The sequence below is a fragment of the Epinephelus moara genome, chromosome 11, assembly GCF_006386435.1.
Source record: "Epinephelus moara isolate mb chromosome 11, YSFRI_EMoa_1.0, whole genome shotgun sequence".
In the NCBI taxonomy this organism is placed as follows: domain Eukaryota; kingdom Metazoa; phylum Chordata; class Actinopteri; order Perciformes; family Serranidae; genus Epinephelus; species Epinephelus moara.
The window spans coordinates 22,221,136-22,249,027 of NC_065516.1; the positions used below are offsets into that span (position 1 = coordinate 22,221,136).

A 27,892-nucleotide genomic window follows, 5' to 3' on the forward strand; every position below is an offset into this window, starting at 1 on the left:
ATCTGTCTTGATTGCCAGAGTTAACTGTAAAGAGGGATTTAGACTTGTACGGCACAGCCTATGCTGATGTGAACAATTATACTTGTGTGGTTTTGTGTCTGTGTCACTCTACAGCTTCACCTTCAGAACACAAGTCGGAGGTGGAGGTTTCTGTGAAGTGCTGTAAAGTTTATTTGATTTAAAACACACCCCAAACACACATTAAACACACATTAAACATGGCTTAATAGAGACAATTTCAAACACAAGTACACAAATCAGCTTCACCATAACTCGCAACATTCACAGACAAACACTTGTCTTTATCTGGACACATTTCCCCCACAAATACATCATGTTAATGTTTTTAGCACAAGTCTATGGCATTTTACATTGTATAAATTAGCCTAGCAGCTAGCAGACTTTTCCTTTATTTATATGAAGCCAGGGACAACAGCAACATTTAACAAAGGTAACGGCACCAAATTTGGCTCCATTACAACTCACAAGATTCACCAACAAAAACAACTGTCTTATACTAAACATGTTTTCCAAACAAAAACAACTGTCTTATACTAAACATGTTTTCCAAACAAATATAACATGCTAATGTTATTAGCACAAGTCCATGGCATTTTACATTGTGTAAATTAGCCTAGCGACGAGCGAAGATTTCCTCTGCTTATATGAAGCCAGGATAAATCACACACAAGACTTAAAATGCTACTTTTGTGGAGGTTTTATTGTCTTCACAATTTATTTTTTCTTATCTATGAAATTAAAGTAAATAAAAGCTTGGAAATGGATTCAGATTACAGAAAGAGGCAGGAGGTCTGCATCACCTTGGTGCGTAGTTACATTTTTGGGGAGGTGCATGTCAGGCTGCATAGGGTACAGCACCTATGTTGGCTCTAGGTCGACACAGAGCCTATGCCATAGGTATGGCGTCGATTAGATGTTTTGAAGGGGTAATTGCAGAGTGACGCCGACACACCACAGCACAAGTATAAACGCTCACAATGGCGTTAGTGCGTAGGCTATAGCGTAGGGTCTGCAGCACAAGTATAAATCCCCTTTAGACTAGTCATCTAGTGGGCTGGATTGGACTCTGACGGGCCGGTTCTGGTCCATGGGCCATATGTTTGACACCCCTGATCTAAAATGTATATACACTGCAGTGTTCAAGATAAAGACCAGAGCAAAAATATCTCAATTACTAGCTCGCTACAGTTCAGCATTTAATTTGTTCACCATTTTAGGTCCCAAAACTCTTATTATACCACAGTGATATTGTTTATGGATTTGATTGTTTTCTTGTTTGCTGTAAAAGGAATCAGTCAATGCCAGATTAATCAATCAATCAATCAATCAATCAATCAATCAATCAATCAATCAATTTTAATTTCAATGTTTTCATGGCTTTTTCTGGTTGGGTCGACAGAAAGAACTTGAGGCTACCACAGAAATGTTATATTTGGACCATATACTTTTTTCACTATTATTATCAGCTATAGCAAAGTAATTGAAAAAGACAGTACTGCCATTTTATTTTAGTATAAATTCCACCTGTCAAGTGCTCTTTGTATGTTATATTTAGAAATATGGAATCACACAGCTTTTATTTTGAAGGTCACTGCAGGAATGTTATTCTGTGATTGATCTAACTTGACTTTGGTCACACCAGCATTACGATCATCGACTCTGGCTGCGCAACTTTTTTAACCTCGCGAAGGACTACATATTGTTTCCTCTTTCACCGCTAAATCTGACAGCAACACGGTAGGTGTCTGATCCATGCAAACTGATTTATACATGCATATCTAATGTTGACATTCATTTGTTTGAGGCTAAGAAGATATAGTGGAAAAGGTTTGAGGTACTTGTGCAAAATGCTTTGTCATTGTGTCATTGAATGCTTATGTAATCAGATTGAAATCAGTGGCGCCCCCAGAAAGTTTTCACAGCGGTGGCCAGATGGGATCACTGAAAACCTTGGTGTGACAAACCAAAAGCAGAAGCCAGTTGAATTTCATGAATGATATTATGCTGTTTCTACTATATAGACTGGTTGAAAACTGTCAGTATGAGAGTTAAGGAATCACATACTCATATACTTTGGTGTCTTATCATCTTAAAAATATTTTAGATAATTAAGATAAAAGAAACATATCACAAGTTTTTTGTTTTTTTACACAGAAATGTAATTTATTTATTTTTTGTAACATGTCCCTTGTAGTTGACACCAAGTCAATCTTAAAAAAAAAGAATATTACATTACATTTACATTACATTTACGTCCAATAAATGTATTTTTAAAGGTATTTTGCTTGCTTTTAACTGATAATACATAGTGTATGTGCGTGTGTGTGTGTGTGTGTGTGTGTGTTTAAAAGACAAATAATCACACATCTTTTTTTTTTTTCCAAAATAATTTTCAACAAAATCTTTTATGACTCTCTCAGCGCTGTTTCCTGAAGTATGGAAAATGAAAAGAACCAAGGCCCTCTGTCCCTGAAAGAGGACATGAAAGGCATGTTTATTTTGAAAGGCATAGAATTAACATACACTTCTAAAATCTTATTTAGTGCCATAAACATGTTTGCTGCATTCCCCCTTTTGAAACAAACACTGACCGGGAAAAAGCCTACTCCAGTTTAAAAACCACCATACAGAGGCCTCCTATATTATACATATGTGGCTCACATGGATGTGGCCTCCCTTGGTGGCAGAGCTGGTTTAAGTGACTCCCAGTGGCTTCCAGGTCCAAGCACATGAGAGAAACAGTATTTTCAGTGATGCACCCTCTTATTCCCCTCTCCTTCCGCCACCAGATGGCAAATGAAGCCAAGCCGTGCCCCTGTGATATCGGGGATCGGATGGAGTATGGAGGGCTCGGCCGAGAGGTCCAGATAGAGCACACCAACGCGTATGTGGTGAAACCATCCGCTGCATCTGACAAGGCCATCATTGTCATACAGGACATCTACGGGTGGCAGCTTCCCAACACAAGATACATGGCTGACATGCTGGCTGCCAATGGATACATGTGAGCAGAAATCAACGGACAGTGATAGTCTGCTAAAAGCAAGTACAGGACATAAAGGCTGTATGACTTGTTTGTTGTTTTCCTCTGAGCAGTGCTGTCTGTCCAGATTTCTACGTTGGAAAGGAACCATGGAGTCCATCACATGACTGGTCCACATTTCAGGAGTGGCTTAAAGACAGAAGTCCAACAAACATAAACAAGTAACAAAAAGCCCATTTACACCTTATTAACCAGCTGATGTCCATGTTGAAAATGAAGGCAGCTTTAGCAGGTGTCCTGCTTTTAAAGGGACAGTTCTACCCAAAATCCAAATATGTGTTTTCCCTCATACCTGTAGGGCTATTCATTAATCTAGATTGTTTTGGTGTGAGTTGCTGAGTGCTAGTTATATCAACCATAGCTAAACAGTAATGTCTCTACAGAAATCATGACCTCAAAACTCTAAATATTCCACAGACCTTGTTGTGAGCAGTTTAATGTAGGAACTATTTTCTGCACCCATCAACTGCATCACCACGCAGAAGGAAGAGTGCATCTACTGCTAGCTTGCCTAGCACCACTGAGCTAGCTAACATTATGGCTCAGTTGAGGGCCATTGATGTTTCAATCCCATGCCGTCATGAGCACGAGCCTCTCGTCCATGAGTTGATGCACACTTCATTGTGCCAAAATATGTTTTTTTTTAAATTCTGGGGTGACTGTCTCTTTAAGGGTGTCTTGTCATTAATTGTTTTCACCTTCATAGTCATTGAATAGGGGCAATTTTTTGTGATCTGATGACATGCATTCATTCTTTTCCATTGTATGCCTTAGTTTTAAGACATTTCGGTCAAACTATGTCCTTCTCCAGAGAGGTGGACGCAGTGCTGAGGTTCCTCAAGGAGCAGTGTGGGGCCAAACACATTGGAGTAATCGGCTTCTGCTGGGGTGGGATTGCCACACATTACATCGCCCTGCAGTATCCAGGTGTCAAAGCAGGAGTGTCATTCTATGGTACGTCCATGCTATAGTGAAGGGTCAGTTTACTTTAACGTGTAGCACAATTTGCTTATTCTTATTCGATTGAAGTATTAGAAATCAGCCATCCTTGTTCACCAAAGTTTCAGTATGGTTGCTGTACAGCAGTTTAATGATAGGCTTATGTGATACTGTGCAGGGATCATCCGTGAAAAAGAGGACAGGTACGAGCTTAAGGCTCCTACGCTGTTCATCTTTGGGGACAACGATAGTTATATCCCGCTGGATCAGGTTAGTACTCAATACCTTTATAGCTTTCATGAATATAAGATACAGGTTGATTTTGGTGGCATAACATGCCTGATGCTTCACTCTGGTACTTTAGCACCAAATGGCAACCATAATGCAACACACATATGCCTTCATGTTACAATACAACAAACATCTAGCATTTTTAGTCAGAATAAAAGCAGAGATGGTACAAGGAACATCCATGGTGGAGAACAAATCTTGAAAAAGCCTTAATTGCCATCCTTTTGCTGTTCAGGTGAATTCCCTTGAAGCAAAGCTAAAGGAGAAATGCACAGCTGATTACCAGGTGAAGATCTTTCCCGGTCAGACTCATGGCTTTGCCCACCGCAAGAGAGAGGACATTAACCCCGCTGACAAACCCAGTATCCTGGAGGCCAGAGCGGACATGCTCAACTGGCTTAACAAGTACATGTAACTGAAGTCAGGAGTCAGCACAGACAAACCTGAAAAAGGTCAAATGTAAAATGTAAAGGTGCCTTTTCACAGCGAGCTGAGGGTGGGGTTTGTTTGATGACATTCCAGTTGTTTCAGAAATATATGATCTTTTGGATGTCCGAATGTTCACGTATGAGGATCGATAATCATGTTACTGAAATGTGAATATTAATTGTGGAGCCAAAACTATTGAGCACTTTTGCCTTGTACAATTTTTTTTTTTATGCATCAACTTATAAAATTTTTGTGTAAATTCTCAACTTTTATAAAGACATGTAATAAACACCTAACGTGGAATACACACAGAAATATTAAAGGCTTGAAACCAGAGTGACAGAGCGTGGAACTTTCAACAGACCAACATTTTAATGGTGACTTTTGATACTACAACAGCTTGAACATTTTGTATCAAATGATAAATAGCAATATGCAGTGCGGTTTGGACATGATGCTCGGGGAAGTGCCTAAAACCTCTAGAACAGCTCAGAAATCTTCAAATGTTTCAGGAGGCCTTCAGTCTTCGCTCTCTCCCGGGCTGCGGATGTCGTCAATCTTTAGGATCATCTTGACGACCTGTGTAGCCAGCAAGATCTGCTGCTTCTTGCCGATCAGGGTCTCGACCACGTGTTGCTGCTTCATGTCTGTGTAGGAGGAAACAAAAAAGCTATTAAATATCATGTTCGGCTTTGACGTTAAAGTGGTGTCAACATTGTGTGACAGTTGCGTCCTTACCATTGGTGTTGTTGTGCAGACAGTCGATGCCGAGGAAGGCGTTGTTCTCTCTGACCTGTCTGGCTCTGACCTCTGCCATCGTCTGGATTGGGTTCAGCCCGCTGTTCTCAGCCAGCGCCATTGGGATTACCTCCAGAGCATCGGCAAATGACCTCATGGCATACTGCTCCAGTGATGGGCACTACAAAGGAGAGGAGCCGAAATAAAGATGATCAGAGCAGCAAGAAACTCAGAGCTTGCCATAAAGTGTCAGAAACGTATTTACTCTAATTCTCAAGGAATACCAAATTTAATTTTGCTCAAGTCCAAAAGTATCTGTAGGTTTTAGTGCATCTCACCTTATCTGCAGCCTGGTTAACAGCCAGAGCACATGCGATCTCTGAAGCTCCTCCTCCATACACAATACGGTTGTCTTTGACCAGATTGCGTATTACACACAGAGCATCATGGAGAGCGCGCTTGGCCTCTTCAATGATCTAATGAGACGGATTAAATAAAAGGTAAGCCCAGAGAAGGAGACAACATACACTGATATGTTAACTTTGGGATAAAAGTCCCATTTGTGTTTACCATTTTGTTGCCTCCACGGATGAAAATGGTTACAGCCCTGGTGTTTTTGCACTCCTGGATAACCAGCATGCGATCCTTTGTGGTGCCGAAAGAGATCTCCTTCACTACTCCAGCTGTACCAAGCTTCTCTGGTGTCAACTCAGAGAACCGCGGCACAATGCGGCCTCCTGTGGCTATGGCGATCAGCTGCAGAGAAAACAAGTGACATGGATCATTAGACAAATACTAAAGTGATTTGTACTTTGTGCTCATCAGCAAAACAGCTCAGCATGGCCATAATATGTGAATACATGGTTTACTAAAGTGATGATGAGTGGAGAAGTATTTTGTTCATCCCTAACTTTACATCAAGGAGTTCTATCACGTAAAAAAATTCTCTCACCTCGATCTCAGGCCCTCCGACCCAGCGCACTGCTGGCAGCTCATTCTGCAGCAGAAGGTGGTTGGCTTCATCATCAAAGCCCCACTGGCAGATGGCCAAGTTAGCACCATTGCTTTTGACCTAAAAGAGAGATGCGAGTTTACATTTTAACATGTGCCAATGGAGACGTTAAAAATCCAGCTCTTAGCGCCTGAGATGCTGCAGCACGTACCTGTTGGATCATCTCCTCAAACTTCTCTTTTTCATATGTCTGGAGAGCTTTGTAGTCCTCCACAGAGGTCACATCCAACTTATGCTTGGTCTTGGGCTTAGGGGGCTCAAACGGGCAGGTAAGGATGGCAATTTTAGCATCTTTCAGAACCTGAGAGGCGACAAAGAATAATGGGTGTCAGCATCCTTATCCTACAGTGCTGCTGGCCACAGCACTGCAAAGCTAGTAACAGTGTCCTTATGAGTTCCAGACTTTTAACAGGCAAAGCCTAAATTATTTCCATCAAAAATGTTGAAATACTGGGATATTTTGTGATAGTTACACAGATGGAGGGCACACACACACATATTTCATTTGTCCTATGCACTGTTGACTGTTTGATTCCATGCTATCAAAGACAAAACCAGAGACAGAGCTGATGACATCATCCGGGAGTGATATTCCCCTTGTTCGTACCTTGGGCATCTGAGGGTGGCTGAACTCCTTGTCAACTATGACTCCCTTGATGAGCTGTGTGTCCTCCAGCTTGCCTCCCACTTTGCCCTCCATCTTGATGAGCTCAAAGTCTACGTCCTTCCTCTCCATGTCGGCCACAGTGAGGATGGCATTCACTGCGATCTCTGCCATCTGCCTGTGACACCGGTTGATACTGAAAGACAACAGTAGAACTTAGAGATGCAATATCTAAGCTGATGTCACACAGTACAGTTATTACTATATATGGTCTCCTGTCATGGCAGAAATATATGATAATGAAATGTAGCTTCTGAGTAACTTACATTTTGGATCCCAGCGTTGTCATGGCTGTCTCAATGAGCGGCTCTGTGTTGTTGACATCGCAGGGTAAGGTTTCAGCAATTTTGTCGAGCTGCTCGATGGCAACGCATGCGGCCTGGTCATAACCGTCGGAGATCCTGATGGGGTGGATTCCACGGTCCAGCAGCTGCTCAGCCTGTTCAAGCAGAGCCCCAGCCAGCACTGAGGAGAATAAGGAAAATACAGTAGGTTAGTAATACCAATGATTGCTGGAATATACTTCAAAGATGTCAGGTTGCCTTAATCAGAGCTGCAATAATTTAGTTGTTGTCAAATACACTATGTAAACATGCTTTAGCATACTGCTAATGCACACCGTTTTGTTCAATATAGTTCCAGGATGCTTTGAGGTCTTGGTGCAATGATACAGCCAACATAATATACATCAAGACATATAGACGGTGTTAACAGAAAGTCATGAATGTGATCAGAGATACTTAATTGATTCCCAGGGGAAACTGTGATTTGTTACAGTCGTTCCGATGTAAAGAAAAGAGAATTGAAAGAAGTAAGAATAAGTGTATGAAATAGAAGTGTGTAAATTTAAAGAAATAAAAATGTGCATTAAGCTACAATGTATAACACTAGTACTAAAGATATTAAGAATATATATATATATATATATATATATATATATATCTTCACTGTGCTGAGTCTGGAAGTGTGCAAAAATATACAAATATGTGCACTGTGCTGCATTACACTGTATAACTAGTGTTACATTAAGAAATATAAAACATGTATTATGCTACGTTTGTTAACACAATATATACATCACTAGAATAAAAACAAGAATAAGAATAAACATAAGAATCATCTACAGTTATGTGCATTGTATATTGTATAAATATATACATTCAAAAAGGTGTTGGTGAGAGTAAAGTTGTATACTGAAGAATATTGCACGGTTGAATAATTGCACACATTACTGCACTGTAAAAAACAATTGTACCATCAGTAACAATTGCACCGTATAAACATAATAAATAATTATGAATCATAAATGTAGATACGTGTATTTAGGCCAGACAAGTCCAGAGAGGACCCAATAATCTCTCCTCTACAGTAACAATTATTGTCTCCTTTCCAGTAACATCCATCTAGGGTGGCATGATGTCATTATGATAATCCCAAATCAATCCCTATGCCTTATGCATCTAGATTAGGACCTCCTTTCTTTCCCTTACCAACAACTCCAGTGGTTCCATCACCAATCTCATCATCCTGGGATTTGGAGAGCTCCACCATAAGCTTGGCAATCTGGTGGTCCACATCCATCATGCTGAGAATAGTGGCTCCATCGTTGGTTACAGTCACCTCTCCATCCCTGTCAACCATCATCTTGTCAAGACCTGCACGCAAAAATGGAGAACAGTGATTTAGGGGAAGTGTGATGAGAAAAAGCTGTCACAACTGTATGAGAAAGGGATACCAAATTTACAAAGTCTCTTTATTTTAAGCATCTATACACTGTGTGTGAGGGATGAGGGAGTCAGATGTGACCACACTGCACTGATTTGTACTCACCATTGGGTCCCAAAGATGTCTTGAGAGTTGACGCGACAGCCTTGGCTGCCATAATATGAGACTGCAAAACACAAACACAATTCACAATGTCATCTCACATTTTAGATAAAATCTCCTTATTGGTCTATATCCCAAAACAGATTGAGGTTGACATCTACAAGAATGAGTTCAAATTTTCATATGGCGAAGATGTGCATCAATAATGGCCATTTTTGGGCACAGCCCTGCCTAACAACACCCACCGGCTAAACGCTATACGGAAAGCACATGGGCCTTGATGCTAGCATGACTAGCTAATCCTTTGGATAATGCTATTCTGTTGCTACTGCACCAACAGCTCAGCTTGTCAGTCGCGTATATGATTATAAATCATAACCCTATATATCTACACGCATATCGTGTTGGCTTAACGTAACCAACGTCATGCAACTAAAAGCAAAGTAGCATCTTGCTAACTGCCATGCCGCATTTTCCCGTTAGCTAGCCCATTGTACCTTCAGTGCTTCAATGCCCGATAACCGTGTCTTCTTGTCCTGGTCTTTAATTATGATGAAAGGCCTTCCATACTCATCGAAAGCAAGTGTCCCCAAAGCGGACATGTTGACTGAGGGATTGGGACACTTAGTAAGTGTTCACGGGGTAAAATAAGAGGATTTTACGATGGAAATCTGGAGTATGGCTGAAGTGCAAGCCGCACGGGTCTGCCGGCGACTTCTGGAAGGATCCACGGGCGGGGAGGGCGGAACCAAGTAGCCTTAAGTCGGTCTTATTACACATTTAAATACACATTTACATAAAATGACAACAATAACTAACGAAATGTTTTGAAATTAGTTTAAAAGCCAAATACAAGCTTTTCAGAAAGAATACTTTCGGTTAAGAACTAAAAACATCTTTTCTTGTGATATGGTTTCTTCCGATCACGTCAAACTCCCTGATCTCGCGAGAATGCCAGATATGTTAAAATTCAATGAGAGTGACTGAACTGAGGGGTTTTTAGCAGCTGTTATATAAAGGTAAAAAACATTTTCTCGGAGATTTTCACACAGCATTTACACTTGCTTCTAAATGTACTGTACTTATATTTAATAATACCTGAACTTAGTTTTAAATAGGGTGAGTTTAGCTCGAAAATACACACTATCCAGGGAACAGAAGTTGACATACGGCTTGTCTTCAGTGTGTCGGAGATGGCAGTTATTAGCTGCTAACATTTAACGTTGGCTAACATATTCCTTTTTTATTTGAGCATTAGATATGTTAAGATGAATAAATTGCTTGAATTCACGTGCACTTGGGTAATGCTACGTTAGGAACGGACGCAACGTCCGGGTACTTTATGGTGGTGTTCAGGACTGTTGTGGTCCGCAGCGTTGCGAAGGAATTTCTGTGGCAGCTGTCAAAAGTTGGAGTATGTCGGTAAGATGGGATAGCTTTAAAAACACAGCTGGACAACTCAATGTTTGCTTTTTAAATCACCTTAATTGTTGTTATATTGATTTAGTCCAGCTCTGTATTGTTTACACCGTCGTGTGTGTTGCACCTTTCTTTCAGGGCCTCTCAAATAACAATGTTCATTAATGTGTTTTAGGAGAGTCAGGGCCTTACAAGGGATTAGGAATACATGGCTGCTTTTGAATTAGCACCAATGTAAATTTGACTCATAAGACTACCTTAATACGTTAGGTATATAAGGTGTGGTAGTAAACACAGTATAAGCAATGATTTAATACATCTGCAACAATATTTTGGCAGCATGTCAAGGCACACATGGCTGAATTCCATGTAGCTGGTTCAGTTTCAGGGTCCTGGTACTGTGTATGCATAGTTTACTGGGACATTTGAATGCAACAAAGCCATCTTCAATGATATTAGTAATATCACCTGTGCTTTTCTTACTATCACAAGTTAAATTTGTGGGGGAAAAAATCTGCGTTTACGTACTCCACCCACCTAAACATTGTTATAAACCAAGTACCCCAACTGATTGCAACAGTACCCCGGACGATGGTAGCCCCTCAGCAAGACAATGCACCATGCCACACCGCAAAAACTGCTCAAGAATGGTCCAAAGAACGTGACAAATAGCTCAAGCCATAGACCTAGCTTTCAATTCCCCAGATCCTAATCTGATCAAGCATCTGTGGGACAACCAGTACCTCAGAGGTGCTTTGTCCAGGCCTCGACAGGTCAGAGCCAAGTCCGAACTGTGGTGGAGCTCTGACCTGTCGAGGCCTGGAGACAGGACCTCTGGGGGTGTCCTGTGTTGTCTGGCACCAAGGCGTTGTCAACAGATCATTTGAGTCCTTTGGGTTGCAAGGGGAATTTAAAAGCCAGGTTGATGCCTTGAACTCTTAGTCACGTCCCTGGGGTCATTCCTGAGCAGTTTTTGTAGTGTGGCATGGTGCATTGTCCTGCCTGGGGGGTCGCACCACCATCAGGGAGTGCCATTGCCATGAGGGGGTGTATTGGTTTGTAATGGTGTTTGGGTGGGTGCTGCGTGTCAAGTGGCACCTGCATGAATAGCAGGAGCCAAGGTTCCTCAGAAGAGCATTGTATTGTAACAAAATGATCAATGTTATTCACCTCACCAGTCAGTGGTTTGAATGTTTTGGCCGATCGGTGTATGTGCATCAACAAATCACGTTGTTTCCTATATTCTCTAGCATGCCCAGTCAAGCGAAGCCTCGGTTTGTGATTCTCTACGGGTCTCAAAAGGGCCAGGCTGAGTCTCTAGCAGAAGGAGTAGCCGAGGCAGCAGAGGAGCAAGGACTGGTTGCTGAGCTCAGTTGCTTGAATCAGAATGAGAAGGTAGTGTTGGACATTATAAGCTTTATATTTAAAACTTCATCTAGCTCATGGCTGCTGACACACAATAACACATCAATAATATCTTCATGTATGTTTTGCCTGATGGTTTTGTGGATATTAATTTGAGTTTTCACGTTGATTAGTGGAAACACCACTCACTGATTAATCATATAACTGGTTCCAGTACAATTTGGAGAAGGAGCATGCCCCAGTGATCTTTATTGTGTCTACTACTGGAGACGGGGAACCGCCAGACAATGCCCTGCAATTTGTAAAGCGCATCAAGAACAAGGCCCTCTCCGCTGACCACTATAAACACCTTTGCTATGCACTTTTAGGTAAATTCTATGATGAAAGTCTGAGGTAGCTTTTCTTTAATAGCCCATATGTGAATATGGGGAGCTTGATATGCAAAACATATTTGTGTAAATCATTACGATGCAGAGCACTGCACTGTGTTTACTTTCTGAGCAGTTGCTGGCTTGAGAAATCTTCATCTGTTTTCCTCTGTCTGCTTCAGCTTTAGGAGACACAAATTATGCAAATTTCTGCAACTGCGGGAAGACAATTGAGCGTCGTCTACAGGAACTTGGAGCCAAACAGTTTTACCCGACAGGATATGCAGATGATGGTGTAGGGTAAGTTTTGCAGTATAGACATCCAACTTTCAGCATTTGACTTTTGAGCCAACCATTCTCTTTCTTTCTTATTTATTTATTACACTGCTGTGTGTAATTTGTTCTCTCCAGGCTGGACGTGGTTGTGGACCCTTGGATTGAAGGACTGTGGAAAGCAATCAAAGAAGCCTTATCCAAAATGGCTTCTGATAGGACTGGTTGCTTCAAAGGAGAAGCAGGGGATTCACCAAAGAAAACTCCTGATTCATCCATACCAGATGTCCAACTAAACCTCTTGAGCATAACTGACCACCAGAACTGCGAGTCGACCAGAGCGTCTATAGAAACGGTTTCCAAATCTCCAACTGCTGCTTCATCTTCAGCTTCTGCTACACAGACTGCCGTTTCTGATCTCAGCCCAGCTTTTCCTGCAGGGAGCCCTGGGTTGGCATCCCAGTCTCATGATACTGCCAGTGTGTCTACATCAGCACAGGAGACACAGAACGGGGACGCTGGAGTTCCCCATGTTGCATTGGCAGCCTCACTGACGCGCTCGCTGCCGCCACTTTCTGAGTCCTCTCTTAATGTTCCTGCTCTGCCTCCTCCCTACCTCGATGTCTGTCTTCAGGACGCGGATGCTGTGGAACAGGTGAGGAATGACGAAGCTGATAAAACCAGTATTTGTGCCATATTTCACCTTTCATCTCATAGATGCTTTCCTTCAGGTTGTTGGACCGTTAAACAAAGAGACTCTCCATGAGGTTCCCATATCTAAGGCTGTTCAGCTGACCAGAGGAGATTCAGTGAAGACGGCTCTTCTCTTAGAGCTCGACATCTCTGTAAGCTTCACAGAATAATGTTTATTTCTGAACATTTTTTTTAACCTGCAGTATTTAGATTTAGATGCAGTTGGAGTTAAGAGCTTTTTTTTTTCATTGTTAGGCTCATCAAATGATAACCTATCAGCCCGGCGATTCGTTTGATGTATTCTGCCCAAATCAGGCAGCTGAGGTGGAGGACTTGCTCCACAGATTGGGCCTTCATGACCAGAGGAACCATCAAGTACACATTTCTCTGCTTAAAGACACTAAGAAAAAAGGTAAAGTGTGCTGGTTAGATTGTTTTAATATGCACCCAATGTACTCCTGACATTGTAACACAGCATTACAATTACCAGCACAGCACTGACAACAGAGTATCTTAACAGTGACGGCACATTACAAACTTTGCATTTTAAAAGATCTATATCTATCTATAATAATTTCCACATGTTCTTTCCTCCCTGGTTATAGGTGCCAAGGTGCCACCCTACATTCCCCCGAACATTTCTCTGCTGTCCCTGCTCACATGGTGTGTAGAGATCAGAAGCGTCCCTAAGAAGGTACTGTGTGTGCAGACGTTTCTCTGCAGTTACTTACTTTGCAAATTGCATTGGCCAGGCCGCCTTTGGATGTGGCCCACTAAAACAACAAGTAGGATATCAGCATAATAAGAGGGAAGACATTTTTTAAGTGTCATGTTTTCTCCAGCGAGAGCACACTGCTTTTATCGCTGTTGTCAAAGCTCAGAGAAAAGTGTATTATATTTTATGAAGAAGTGCAATTATATTTGACACAGATGTTCCTATTTATTTTAGGACGATTTACTCGCTGAACTGGCCCACTTGTCAACCACAGCACCCTTTTTCAGTGGTGAACTGATGCAGAAATGTTGGACGGCCTTTGGGGCAACAGCTGTTATTTGGGGGACAGGGGGACATTTACTGTGGAGCCAATGAGCTTTGCGAGGACACAAACGCACAGGGTCAGTTTGGATCAGGGGTTAATGGTCAATTCTGACTCAAAAGCACACTGCTACATTTTTGCACTGTTCTCGGTTCATTACCTTCTCCTATGAAGAAGTACAATTATATATGACACAGACGTTCCCACTTATTTTAGGAGGATTTACTGACTGAACAGGCATGAGTACCAAAATAGTCTATGCCAGGACAGGGTCTGGACCAAGAAGATTTGCTTAGGTTCAAAGTTTGGTTTGAAAAGCTCAGGCATGACTGGATTTCTTATGAGTGTAGATAGCCTCAAAGAATACTTAAACTTGCCTGGGCCATTAAAGGACTATTTCACTCTCAAAATGAACATTTGTGAATCAATTAGTAATGCAGTGTTACCTTGAAGTGAATAAAACAGTCTTTTTCTCACATGCCTGCATGGAAAACGACAAACATATTGATTTATTGACTGATTTAGAGCCAGAAACATCCGTTTACAAACTCTGACACAACTTGTGCAGTATAATCCAAGTCTCATTTATTCACTCGTATTCTCAGTACTTCCCAACCACATCCATTTTTACTAAAACATTACGATTTAAAACTGAACTGAAAGTGAAACCTATCCATGCTCCTTCAAAGCCAGACTCCAGTACCAAGATTTTTTAGTGAAATTGCATGTGTTTGGGAAGTCCTGAGCAAACGACTGGATAAATGGGACTTGGATTATACTGCACAAGTTCTATGTGAGCTTGTAAACTGATGTTTTGATATAGTTTGGCTGTTGTTAAAGGAGGTCCTCAGTCAATCAGTAAACCAATATGTTGGCAGTTTTCCATGGAGGCGAGAAAAACAAAGTTCTCTTTGTGGGTGAAGTACTCATTTAACACAGCTGATATGTAGAGATGTCAAATGGCCACAGTGTGGAGCTTTGGCAGTGCCTAACGTTTGGCAGGGGATGAATGTCACCTGATTTTCTGACCCTTGCAACATTCTTTAAAACACTATTACCGCAGTGACAGTAGCTAACTGGTGCATCTCGCTGCACTGCTTGTCTAATTTCCATCTCTCACGTTATTTACGCCCTCATCCTGAGTTTTACTAGGCGAGTTAAATTCATTATTTAATAAAAACATTATAGTCTAAACAAAATGAAAGCCATTAATTTCCCCGTGGCATGAGCTGCATCAGTAGTTTACTGCTCTGTGTAAACAGCACGCTGAATGACAAAAGGGAGACGATTTATAAAACTGTCAAAATATGGCAACAATTCAATTGCTTCTTTAATAAGTACAACAGTTTAAGTATTGCTCATCTTGCTGCATTGTTGGAGGCACAAAATGACACAGCACTTATAAGGCAATATTGTTTATATGAGCTTATAGCGGCGGCACAGTGGTGCAGTGGTTAGCATTGTTGCCTCACAGCAAGAGGGTTCCTGGTTCGATCCCTTCGCCCCAGGTTTGGGTTGGGGTGGGGGAGCCCTTCTGTGCGGAGTTTGCATGTTCTCCCTGTGTCAGCATGGGTTTTCTCCAGGTACTCCAGCTTCCTCCCACAGTCCAAAGACATGCAGGTTAATTGGTGACTCTAAATTGTCCGTAGGTGTGAATGTGAGTGTGAATGGTTGTCTGTCTCTATGTGTCAGCTCTGTGATAGTCTGGTGACCTGTCCAGGGTGTACCCCGCCTCTCGCCCAAGATATGATATGCATTAAGATATTCCTTGGTCTGTATGATGAATCAAGACACATTAGAGAAATATAACTCCTGATTTCTGCAGTGATTTTCTATCAGAGAATCTTTTCAACTATCCCAATCAAATCCGTAACGTGTCATAAAGACATCCTAATTGTAACAGCCACCATCGGTTCAGTGGCCTGCTGTATATAAGACATGTGCACAGGCTCATTTTCTCCCCCTGTGTCATAAAATTCCAGCACAGAAATTGATCGTCTCGGGTCAAACTGTTGTCTACAGACTTACAAGGCTGTAAGAGTTTTATTTTACAGCGCCTGTCTGTGTAACCCAAGCAGTTAATCTGTTTTACTAAAGCAGTTACAACACCTATAAGTTTTATACTTCATGATTTCTAGGATAGTGAAAGATAATTACCTCAGCCTCTTGTTAAGCACAATTCCCAGTTATATTTATAACGGCATCAAATACAGTAAGATATACTCGGCGTATCTTGGCTTGCCATTTCTACTGAGACGAATTTGAATGTTATTACTGCAGCCACTCAGAGACTGAATCAGATGCAGTGTTTTTTCGACACTAGTCAAATAATGGTGAAGTGCTGCCTACACAGGACGGATTGAAAGATGGGGATAATAAGTGTTTCAGTGCAACTAATGCCACTAATCTCTCCATACATGCACTTATAAACTATAATGAATAGCTGAGATTACACAGAACACTTTGGCATGACAAATATTCAGAAGTTGTGATTACTGTATCGGAGTGATTAATGGCTGCTGAATAAAGCAAAATCACTCCAAAAGTTGTTCAGGAGTTGCATTTTAATATTTCTTCATGATCCCTTTATTTTTTTAATCCTTGTAATTTGCATCAGAGCCCACAAAAAGATTAACAATCACTGATGAAGCAGCAGTTAAACAGCACCTCGTCCTCGGCACATTTAGCATAGTAATTTGATCGCATTAATTGATTTTGATGGATTTGTTTTAAGGATTAAGAGAATGTGTCTTTGCCTCTGCTGATTTCTCAGTAGCTTTAAAAGCATTTAAAAAACTAAATGACAATTTTGTAAGGGCAGAAAGTGCTTTGCGAATAATAAAATGGCTGTGTTTTACCAACTGGGCTGGTGTCAAGGTTTACCTCGTGCTGAGGGAGAGTAATTTTAGGCACATCACGTAGGTGCAAGGCTTTCAATCAAACAGCATACATGAGGAAGAAAGTATCGCCTGCACATTTGCTCCTTGCCACAAAAGTCTGTGGATGGTTTACATGGATTTAAGATTTCTTCTATTTTGCCTCTGCCTAAATGTAGGTGATGTCGACTGATATATGGCATGATATAGATGAAGGTTTTACAAAGTAAGATATATGTTTGATATTTTGGGGTGGCACAGTGGTGCAGTTAGTATTGTCTCCTCACAGGAGGAGGGGCCCTTCTGTGTGGAGTTTGCATGTTCTCCCCGTGTCAGCGTGGGTTTTCTCCAGGTGCTCCAGTTTCCTCCCACAGTCCAAAGACATGCAGGTTAACTGGTGACTCTAAATTGTCCGTAGGTGTGAATGTGAATGTGAATGCTTTTCCTGGGTGACCCCAAGGCTTTCCCAGGCCAGATGAGATATGAAGTCCCTCCAGTGTGTTCTGGGTCTGCCTCGGTGCCTCCTACCAGTAGGACGTGCCCGGAACACCTCCAGCGGGAGGCGCCCAGGAGGCATCCTGATCAGATGCCCGAACCACTGCAACTGACCCCAAAGGAGCAGCGGCTCTACTCTGTGCTCACTTCAGATGTCCGAGCTCCTCACCCTATCTCTAAGGCTGAGCCTAGCCACCCCATGGAGGAAACTCATTTCCGCCGCTTGTATCTGCGATCTCATTCTTTCAGTCACTACTCAGAGCTCATGACCATAGGTGAGGGTTGGGACGTAGATGGACCAGTAAATTGAAAGCTTCGTCTTCCGGCTCAGCTCCCTCTTCACCACGACGGACTGACGCAGAGCCTGCATCACTCCATTGTACCCTCACTTGTTTCTCTGTATTTTATTGAATTCTTTCTTGTCAGTTTTACCACCCTGAGTAGTTTGGATAGTCAAACACACCTGCCATCATAGAGCTGTCAGTCTATTGGTGTGCATTATGTATGAATATAGGTGTGGTTTCAAACATTTTGACCTGATGTAGATCCACGTTGGCTTGAAACATCTTGCTTAAAATTGAATTTTTTTGGCAAGGTTTAAGTGTGCAGGTGTTACTTTTTTCTTCTTTTCATCAAGGTTTACCTCTGCAGTTTTCATTTACATCAAAACACTAACAAAGACTTACACTTTGTCCGTGTGCAGTGTGGCATTGAAATCTCTCCCACTACTGTGTTATAAAATGTATTAAACACCTTTTTTTTTTTTACAGTTGTGAATGGAAACCTAAGTCATAAGAGCTGCAAAAAATCTTGACCTAAGTGCAGAGCAGCTTCGAGTGACTTTACATCCAATTTCTGTGTCTCTGTCAGGCATTCCTGCGAGCGCTGGTGGAGCATACGGGGGACAGTGTGCAGAGGAGGAGACTGCAGGAGCTCTGCAGCAAACAAGGCGCCGCAGACTACAACCTCTATGTGAGAGACCCGAGCCTCAGCGTCTTGGAGCTTCTTGCAGCCTTCCCATCCTGCTCACCTCCTCTCAGCCTCCTCATAGGTCAGAGCGCCTGCTGTTATGTATCTTACTCAGCCATAAGGTCTGCAGCTCTCTGAGCCCATAAGAGTCAGGGGTTATTTAGCAGAAATCATGCTTGCCAGATGTAATGCACGTCAAGTTGCATGAGCACCACTCTGAGGTACAAAATCTGGTCAAACAGCATGTTATTTTTCATCATTTTTATTTTACTCTTCATGTCACATAGCAAATAAGTATGCACAGCATTAATTAAGTGACTTATGAGAAAACACAAACATTCAGGCATATTTAAAAATGTTTTTCACTTTGTTTTTTATACACATTTATTATTATAATAGATGCATGTTTAATTAAATGCAGGCTTTCATGTTGCCTGAAGCAAGTGGGGAATTACAGTGATTGACATGAGATTGGGATTTAGTCTGCACCTGTACAGAAATGTACAATTATTTTTCAGCTGTGCAGCTTCATCTATCTGGACATGTTTCACCCAGTAGGGGTCACTGTAGCCCCAGCAAAGCAAGCTCAATGAGCCAAGTCTCAAGGCTGATTTTGTGAGAGCATTTAATTATACTGAATGGTCAGACCGTGTACATCAGAGGGCTCCCCAAAGGATCAACACTCATTTCCTTGTCTCATTTTTAAGTCCATGTAGCTCCAATATGGTTCTTGTGTCGCAGTTTCTGCGGATATAATGGCAGTATTATAGCTGCAAGTCAAGAGATATTTTCTCAGTTTATACAGAACTTCCCTGCGTGCTAATAATATTGATCATTTTTTTGCTGCTGCCCAGCATCTATACCTTCCCTCCTTTGACCCCTTTGAGCCAACTGTTGGTAGAAAGCTAACAATTTCTCCCAGCTCATTAAGATAGTTGGCCGGTCATTCAGTATAGATCTAATAAGCGTTGACTGAAACTTACCAGACAGTGAAATTAGTTGGGCACAGCTTTACATACAAGTTGAGCTGTCCTCTAAAACAGCTGTGTCACAGCTCTTGGCCTTCCCCAATGTCGGTTATTTTTGGCCCACTTGCCAACCACAGCACCTTTTTTCAGTGGTGAACTGATGCAGAAATTGGGAATCGGGCCGATCGTGCCCTCGTGAAAAATGTGGTGTTGGAGGGCCTTCGGGGCAACAGCTGTTATTTGGGGGACAGGAGGCCGCTTACCGTCGAGCCACTGAGCTCTGCAAGGACACAAACACAGGGTCAGTTTGGATCAGGGGTTAATGGTCATCTCTGACTCAGGATGTCACTTGTAAAGCACACGGCTGCATTTTTGCACCGTTCTCGGTTCATTACCCCGAGTGAAGGGGAGGTGTTTGCTGATCAGAGTTTATGCTGTTATACACTAACTATAAATAATGAGGAGGGATGCATCTAAGCACAGATGTCTTTGGCCAAGTGCAGGCAGGGTGTAAAAGTAAATGCTGGATATAAATTGAGAAAGATACCTGCTTCCCAGAGTCAGCGCTCTTGTTATATGGTCCATTGTTTCACATAGTGTGTCAGATGAAAACTTGGGGTCATTGCCCCAGGGAGCTGAATGCTGTCCATGAGCATCTTTTTCAATTTACTTTACCGCAGGGCTCAAATAAATTGTACAGGGGTGCAGTTTTTTTTTTCTTTAGCTTGATTGTGACCTGTGGAAGAAAGTGAAGTAAAGTAAAGCGAATATCTGTCTGTATCCCAAAAGGCCAATGCTCCACCTTATCTCCAGAAAAGCTTGAAATCTAAAATGAAGTTTCCCGGTCACAGAGAACGCACCGCATCACATATATTCCCACTTTATTCATTTACGATATAATGAAATGCCAGGGAAAACCTTTAAATGGTTGTGGAAAACCATGAGCTTGCAGGTCTTTTTCTCAGAAGTAACTTGAAATTAGCATTTGTAGGCTATTAAAAAAAGAAGAAATCTTCCCAAGGAGAATTCTTCTTAATGCTTTAATGCTAACAACCTCCCTAATTTCATCCACAGCCAAAGAAACCATCCATATATCTTAAGAGGTATAACTTTTATGTCCAACCACATTGCTATATCATTTTTCCCCCCACTAAAATGGTACCTCTGCATATAAATTGCAGCGCAGAGACTTCTGAGATGGAATAGATTATATTGTTGTGCAGTATGATCGATGATACCCCTGAAAATGATCATTTCTGAAAACATAGCGGGGACCCTGGGACTGTATTCTTTGGAACAGAGATCTTTTTTTGAAATACATATTCTAAGATGTATCCTCAAGCCACTCACTGCAACCAAAAAAAAAGTGGCTTTGCACCCAGAGGTTTTAAAAGTGATATATCCTTTGTATCTACCAGCAGTATCATCATGGCACAGCGATGTGAGATGATGGATTGATTGTCCTCTGTTTCGGACATGTGCTGTCACTCCGTGATAGAAAGGCAGCAACTCGAGCGGCATGCGGCTGCAGAGGATTGTGTTAACGTACATGATACACCGCCTGATGGAGAGGTGTGTGTTTCCATCAGGTGCTGATGGAAAGGATTGCAGGATATGTTGTATGTGGTGATTTGTCCGAACGGATTTTGCCCTTCATTCTGCTTTGTTTCTTTTTGAGAACCATTGAAAATGTAAATGTTTTTTTTAATCTGCTCTGTTGCAGCTTAGGGTTTTAATTATTAAAATAATTACTGCGAGTTGCATCCACAGTAAAAGCATATTGATTATAACAAAGCAAGGCCAGCCTGTAGTCTTGGCTCGGTAATACATTTTCAGCCTCCAAGTCTAAATATTTCTTCTTTTTCAGGACAAAACTGCCCCTCACTGAAGTTTTTATTTCAGTATGATAAACATTTATGTAACGTTACATTAAACATAGGACTGGCATGATATCAGCTTATCGTGGCCAAAAGATTTCACTGTACCAATATCACTGCAATAGCCATTGAAAATTTGAAAAAAAAGGTCACTGTAAAATTCATCTTTAACTTTTTATTGTGCATTTCGTATCTTTTTTGGCAAATGAATTACACTCAAAGTATGAGTGTAGGGAGGTGGAAAGAGAGTCTGTAACCATAACTGTACAAAAGTATACAAGAAGGAGCAATTACACTTGCTCACTGTATAGTGAAAAGGTAACCAGATGGTGTTGGGGGAGGGAGACAAAGCGAAAACAGACAGAAACAGAAATGATTTAAGAGGCACTGGATTACTTACACAATATTATCACATGTGTATCATTAACACAGTATCAGTATTTCATTTTTAAATATCATGCTTATCGTCAGTATCGTCATCATGACACCCCTGATCAAACATTAAAAACAAAAAGGCATCTTCGGGTAATGTGTATACAGAAGAAAAACATCATTCAGAACATTATATACACTTCTATGTCCTTCAAACTTTGAAACTTCAAAGACCTTGTATGCAGAATAGAAATAGCATAGTAAAAGGCCTTTCTGCGTTTTCCAGGCTCTCTATAAGTAACTGGCCAACTCAAAGGTACACTATGCAGAATTGTTGGTTAGTTTCTAAGCACGCTCGCTAGGGGTGGGCAATATGGCTCTAAAATAACATCACAATATTTCAGATTACTTAAAATATATATACACACACACACATTATCAATTTAAGAACATATAATTGCAACAAAATAGGTGATATAGTGGTTTTACATGTCAACCTAACAGTTTGCCCCTATTCAGTAAAACAATGTAAAGCTGTGATGCTACCAGAACTATCGCACATTCACATATATGTAGTTTTTGTCGAGCTGCAAATGGCATGTAGGTTTACATTACCAGAGGTTTATGACAAAATCAGTTGACGACACAGATTCTCGTGTGCATGCAGCGAGAGAGGAGAGGGAGAGACGCTGTGCTGCTGCCAGAGGAGCCGCTGAATGAGTTCCCTCTGCGCTGAATGAGTTCCCTCTGAGCGGTAACTCGCTAAAAGAGTCTGAGAAGTCCGGGGCTGTTCATAGTATTTGTGTTAGTTCGACGCCGTGTCTCTTGGAAGCCTGCTGCTTACAGTCTGGCACCTGGTTGCTACCTTTTTAAAAGCCGGACCTCACCTGAGTGCTGTGGGGTTACACGCCCATACACATCCTGAACACAGAAAATAAGAAAATACAGACAGAGAGAGTCTCTGCAGAAAAATATGCCACCATATACTTCTAGTGTGTCATAAGTGATGAATTAGAGCGATTTCTTCTGTATAAGTCTATTTTTTTTTAATATAATGATAATAAAGGAAGACATTTAAAAATGAAAAAAAGCAAATTACTTATACATTTTTATAGGATTTAGTTAAATAAACCCATAGATTTACATTTAAGTTAGAGAATACATTATTTAACAACTAGAGATACCATAGATACACACTGATATCAACACACCACCTACCTACCACTGCGGTAGTACAGGGTACCAGGCTTGAGATGGATCAGCGGTTTGTTGCGGCTTCTGACTGTGGTGGTGAAGAGGGAGCTGAGCCGGGAGGCAAAGCTTTCGATTTACTGGCCCATCTACGTCCCAACCCTCACCTATGGTCATGAGCTCTGGGTAGTGACCGAAAGAATGGGATTGCGGATACAAGTGGCTGAAATGAGTTTCCTCTGTGGGGTGTCTGGGCTCAGCCGTAGAGATAGGGTGAGGAGCTCGGAGTAGAGCTGCTGCTCCTTTGTGTCGAAAGTGGCCAGTTGAGGTGGTTCGGTTATCTGATCAGGATGCCTCCTGGGCGCCTCCATTAGAGTTGTTCCGGGCACGTCCCACTTGTAGGAGGCCCGGGGCAGACCCAGGACACACTGGAGGGATTACATATCTCATCTGGCCTGGAAACGCCTTGGGGTCCCCCAGGAGGAGCTGGGAAGCGCCACCGGGGAGAGGGATGTCTGAGGTACTTTGCTTGGCCCGCTGCCCTCGCAACCTGGCCTCGGATAAGCGGATGAAAATGAATGGATGGAGGGATATGAGAATCTTTCTCATTGAACTCTTCGGGTATAATTTTCTGTATGATTGAGATGACTCATTGAGTTTTAGTTTTAGTTTCATCAACATAACTCTACTGGTCACACAAAGGTCTTATTATTTAGATCAGTTATAACAACATAATTTCCTGTACCATATTCATACTGTATCATCTTACAGGAATGCAGTTTTGGTTTGGTCCATATGTTGTTAGCCTGTCATGCTCTGTAAAGTATTAGCCCTCGAGTTTGTTGTTTTTTCTTCTAGTATCTGAAGGAATCTAGATGAGTGTTTAATACAAGTCCGCTGTTTTGGCCTGTGTTTTGTACAAACCCTTCTTTCAAACTTTTAAGTGCTTCATGCATCATCATTTAAAAAAAAAAAAAAAATCCCAGCTCAAAGAGATGAAATGGACGTCAGAGTGCGGAGCTGTCTTGCTAACACCCTGGCTGTTAAGATGTCAGAGGAAGAGGAGAGAGCAGATTTAGTCCAGCTGTTTGTCTTTCCAAGCAATTTAGTAGAAAAATGTGTTATTGTAAGGCCTCAGCTGGTGCATATGGAGCAGCTTTACTTTTCCAGGTTCTTCTATCACCGAGATGCAAATTATTTGTAAGCGAGTACACTGCAAACACATCACGCAACTCTCATTCGCTCTCTTTGCCCACATCTAGTCCTCGGCGGTGGTCATAGAATAGTGATAGGCAGATCTTGGTGCTACAGGGTGAAAAGTTCTCTCAAAAGTTCCCCTGATTTTTTTCTGACACATCCTCACGATTGCAATGCACACTACATATTACCCAAAAGAGGGCACCTTCATGGCTGGCATTGAAATAAGGTCTGCATAAGCAATCTGTTTCCTACTGGCTCCACATCTGGACACTTGGGATTCCATAACCCTGAGTTTGTAATTTCATAAATATAGAAGTGTGTCCTAGAAACAAGACTGTAACCTGGGTGGGGGTTACTGTGGATAGATCGGGTAGGTAGGACGTCTCTGGAGACCGAGATGACTTTCACTTATTTTGTCTGCTCTCTGTCATGGGTGTCTGTCTGTGTAACAAAATCTTAGTGATGCAGCGGGGTGATTGACAGTTGTGCTTGCCTTTCAGAGCATTTGCCGAAACTGCAGCCCAGGCCTTATTCAGCAGCCAGGTAAGGTGACAGAAAAATAAGAATAGATGTTACATATCGTACTGCATGAAACTGCGTACAAATGTGCACCTGTATAGAATTATTTATGTGGAATAAGAAGTATCTACGAGGACGTATGTCTGTCTTATTCTCACCACACAGTCATGCAGGCTGTCCAGTTTCGACTGGCTGCACAAAAAGACAAATATGTTGATAGTTCGTGGAGGATTTTAATCATTGGATGTGTTTATTAAACATTAAAACCTCCGCCTAACTTTAAAGTTAGAGTCCAAGCATGAAGCTGTCCACATAAACAGTGTTTAGATATTGAAATATTCACAACAGGCGGTGCATTACATTGACTGACTCTTCCTTTCGATCTTTTTGTAATGCTGATGATATTTAAATTATGGCATGCTAAGGGAATAATTGATTCATCTCATTTATTTGAAGATGGATCTCTTTTATCATTTGCACAACTGCAACAGAAATATGAACTCTCCTCCGCTTATTTGTTTAGATATTTTTAAATACCCCCGATTAATTCTGCTCGGCATCTCTGACACAGCTGCCTCCTTTCACACCGGATTGTATTGTTGATGATGGGAGAGATAGAGGGAATTTTCTGAAAATCAAATTGGATTTTAAAAAACATCCGAAAATCCGGACAATGAAAATAGAAACTGACAAAGAGGGCTGAATATGTTTTTTTGTGTCAGACTTAATAAATGTTGATGGAATTTATGACTTGCAGAGGATGTATTATACCACAGAGAAGATTGAGGGTGAAATATCATTTTTATGTCGGTGTTGTAAGAAGAAAAGTAGTTTAGTAGTTTTATGCATGTATTTTCATCTGGAAACCCTCTAATCTCACTTTGTTTATTAGGTACTACTAGAGAAGACAGTTTGCATTATAAAACATATTGATCTCACACTATTGGCGGCGAGGAAATTCATTGCTTTCCTCTACTATTATGCCAACTCCTTTATAGCGGTGGGTTGAGCTTTCAAATGATGGGGCATTTGTAGGGTTTATTATAACACCAAGGACAGCTCCATGAATTGTATTAAGTGTAGCATTTTCGCATGATGCTTGAAGTCATTTAGAAACTATTTGTGCATCTATGTCCCTTTGTCTAACCTTGAACACTGTTGTCCATGTGATGTGTGCTTTTGTTCAGCGCAGAGGGAAAAACGTGCACAGAGGGATGCACTTTAAATACTGTGTAGCCTTTAGCTAGTTGAGCTTAGTTTGAATAGGCCCAAGTGTTCCTTCTTTTTGCCTCACTTAGCCAGTCATTGATTCGCTCTTCCTGTTAAGATAGTACCCATTAGGTTTGCTTTAAAGCTCATGTTCAACAGCAACATCTAAAGCTATGTCAAAACTTTGCCGCTCCTCTCATTAGTCCGTCATTTAGCTGCTTGTTGTGTGTGTATGTGTGTGTGTGTATGTTTGTGCACAGAGACATGGAACGGACAAGAGAGATGGTGGCTGTAGTTTATCAGATGGTGCAGAGACATTAGAGGCCTGCATTATTGATGCTGTGGTCAATAGAGGTCTCCAGTGGCCCACAGGAACTGGAGAGTGAGGGATGAGAGAGCGTGAGAGTTCTTCAGCCGGCAGTGAGGACTGGAAGGAGAGGAGGGAGAGGCAGTTTTATTGAAGCAAGCCAGACAGGAAGTTATTTTTTCTCACTCCCTAGGAGTATTTTTTTTAGCCTAGAATGAAGCACGTCATTGTCTTAGTCCCGACCATTTATATTCCCGGGTGTGCTTGTGTAGTTGCCAGGGGTTATGTGGAAAGAATTCAGAGGCACTCAGCTAATTTAAAAATAACTGAAATTATGATTTGGTGTATATCTATGTGTTTGTATGAAGGAGGAAAACAAACAAATAGGATGATGATAAACACAAATATGATTGCAACTAGGTGTGTTGTTGATTTGCAAAGGTGCAAATGGAAGCTTTACCACACCAACCTAAACATAGACTTTTCATACTTTTGTATAAAAAGACACTGTAAACTGATGACACTGAGTAACGTCCAGTTTGAAATAAAACCCTCACATATCTAGAACTTGACTGGCTTTGTTTGACGAAGGCATGCTTAAAGGAACAGTTCACCCCAGAATCAAAAAGACATAATTTTCCTCTTACCTGTAGAGCTATTTATCAATCTAGATTGTTTTGGTGTGAGTTGCAGTGTTGGCGATATCAGCCGTAGAGATGTCTGCCTTCTCCTTGAAATAATGGAACTAGATGGCACTCAGCTTATGGTGCTCAAAGTGCCAAAATTTACATTTGAAAAACTCAACAGCAATGTCTATTTACAGAAATCATGACCTGGTTACTCAAGATAATCCACAGACTTTGTTGTGAGCAGTTTGATGTAGGAACTATTTTCTCTCTACCGATCTACAACCGTAAAACCGTGCAGAAGGAACCATGCATCTACTCATGGAAGGCAGGATCGTGCCAGCGAGAGATGTTAACATTAATGACGGATCTATACTTTTGTGTCAGCTCTATGCAGAGCCTACGCACGTGACCTACACTGTTGTGAGCATTTATACTTGTGGGGTGGTGTGTCTGTGTCACTCTGCAGTTACACCTCCAAAATACTAGTTGGCGGTGGAGTTTCTGTGAAGTGCTGTAAAGTTTCGTTGATTCAAAACACACCCAAAACACACTTTAAAAATGTATTAATAGTGACAGTTTCAAACACAAGTACACAAATCAGCTTCACTATAACTCGCAGCACTCACAGACGAACACTGGTCTTTATCTGGACACATTTTCCCCACAAATACAACATGCTAACGTTATTAGCACCAGCCTATGACATTTTACATTGTATAAATTAGCCTAGCGGTTAGCAGAGATTTCCTCTACACATATGAAGCCAGGGACAACAGCAACATTTAGCAAAGGTAACATTACAAAATTTGACTCCATCACAACTCACAACGTTCACTGACAAAACAATTGTCTTGTACTAAACACGTTTTCCAAACAAATGTAACATGCTAACGTTATTAGCACAATCCTATGGCATTTTACATTGTATAAATTAGCCTAGCAACAAGCAGAGATTTCCTCCGCTCATATGAAGTCAAGATTAACCACACAAAAGACTTAAAATGCTATTTTTGTGGAGGCTTCACAATTTATTGTTTCTAATCTATGAAACTGAAGTAAATAAAAGCTTTGTTTCCACTGAGGGAAATGGTTTCAGCTTACAAATGTAGACCACTTTAGCTAGCTCAGTGGTGCTAGGTGAGCTAGCAGTAGATGCACACT

At 41.4% G+C, this 27,892-nt stretch overlaps 3 protein-coding genes across 3 annotated transcripts in view; 2 read left to right on the forward strand and 1 right to left on the reverse strand.

Annotated features, from left to right (window-relative positions):
- Positions 1-1,645: 1,645 nt before the first annotated feature.
- cmbl (carboxymethylenebutenolidase homolog (Pseudomonas)) lies at positions 1,646-5,059 on the forward strand. The gene is made up of 6 exons (XM_050056290.1): positions 1,646-1,758; positions 2,811-3,025; positions 3,118-3,225; positions 3,876-4,018; positions 4,182-4,273; positions 4,530-5,059. Exons 2-6 carry the CDS (start codon positions 2,811-2,813, stop codon positions 4,707-4,709), a joined length of 738 nt encoding a protein of 245 aa, XP_049912247.1. The 5' UTR covers positions 1,646-1,758; the 3' UTR covers positions 4,710-5,059.
- Positions 5,060-5,072: 13 nt separating this feature from the next.
- cct5 (chaperonin containing TCP1, subunit 5 (epsilon)) lies at positions 5,073-9,702 on the reverse strand. The gene is made up of 11 exons (XM_050056275.1): positions 9,462-9,702; positions 8,968-9,028; positions 8,628-8,792; positions 7,404-7,602; positions 7,081-7,273; positions 6,625-6,774; positions 6,414-6,533; positions 6,032-6,217; positions 5,800-5,937; positions 5,462-5,642; positions 5,073-5,370 (listed from the first exon to the last, which is right to left on the reverse strand). The coding sequence occupies exons 1-11, from the start codon at positions 9,564-9,566 to the stop codon at positions 5,243-5,245; spliced, it is 1,626 nt and encodes a 541-aa protein (XP_049912232.1). The 5' UTR covers positions 9,567-9,702; the 3' UTR covers positions 5,073-5,242.
- Positions 9,703-9,911: 209 nt separating this feature from the next.
- mtrr (5-methyltetrahydrofolate-homocysteine methyltransferase reductase) overlaps positions 9,912-27,892 on the forward strand; it is a 40,410-nt gene continuing 22,429 nt past the window's right edge. The window contains exons 1-10 of the mRNA XM_050056272.1: positions 9,912-9,983; positions 11,634-11,778; positions 11,963-12,116; positions 12,299-12,416; positions 12,528-13,044; positions 13,121-13,234; positions 13,338-13,494; positions 13,688-13,776; positions 18,361-18,541; positions 24,568-24,610. Coding sequence (XP_049912229.1) covers positions 11,635-11,778; positions 11,963-12,116; positions 12,299-12,416; positions 12,528-13,044; positions 13,121-13,234; positions 13,338-13,494; positions 13,688-13,776; positions 18,361-18,541; positions 24,568-24,610 — 1,517 coding nt within the window. The 5' untranslated portion in view covers positions 9,912-9,983; position 11,634. The remainder of the gene's footprint in view (positions 9,984-11,633; positions 11,779-11,962; positions 12,117-12,298; positions 12,417-12,527; positions 13,045-13,120; positions 13,235-13,337; positions 13,495-13,687; positions 13,777-18,360; positions 18,542-24,567; positions 24,611-27,892) is intronic.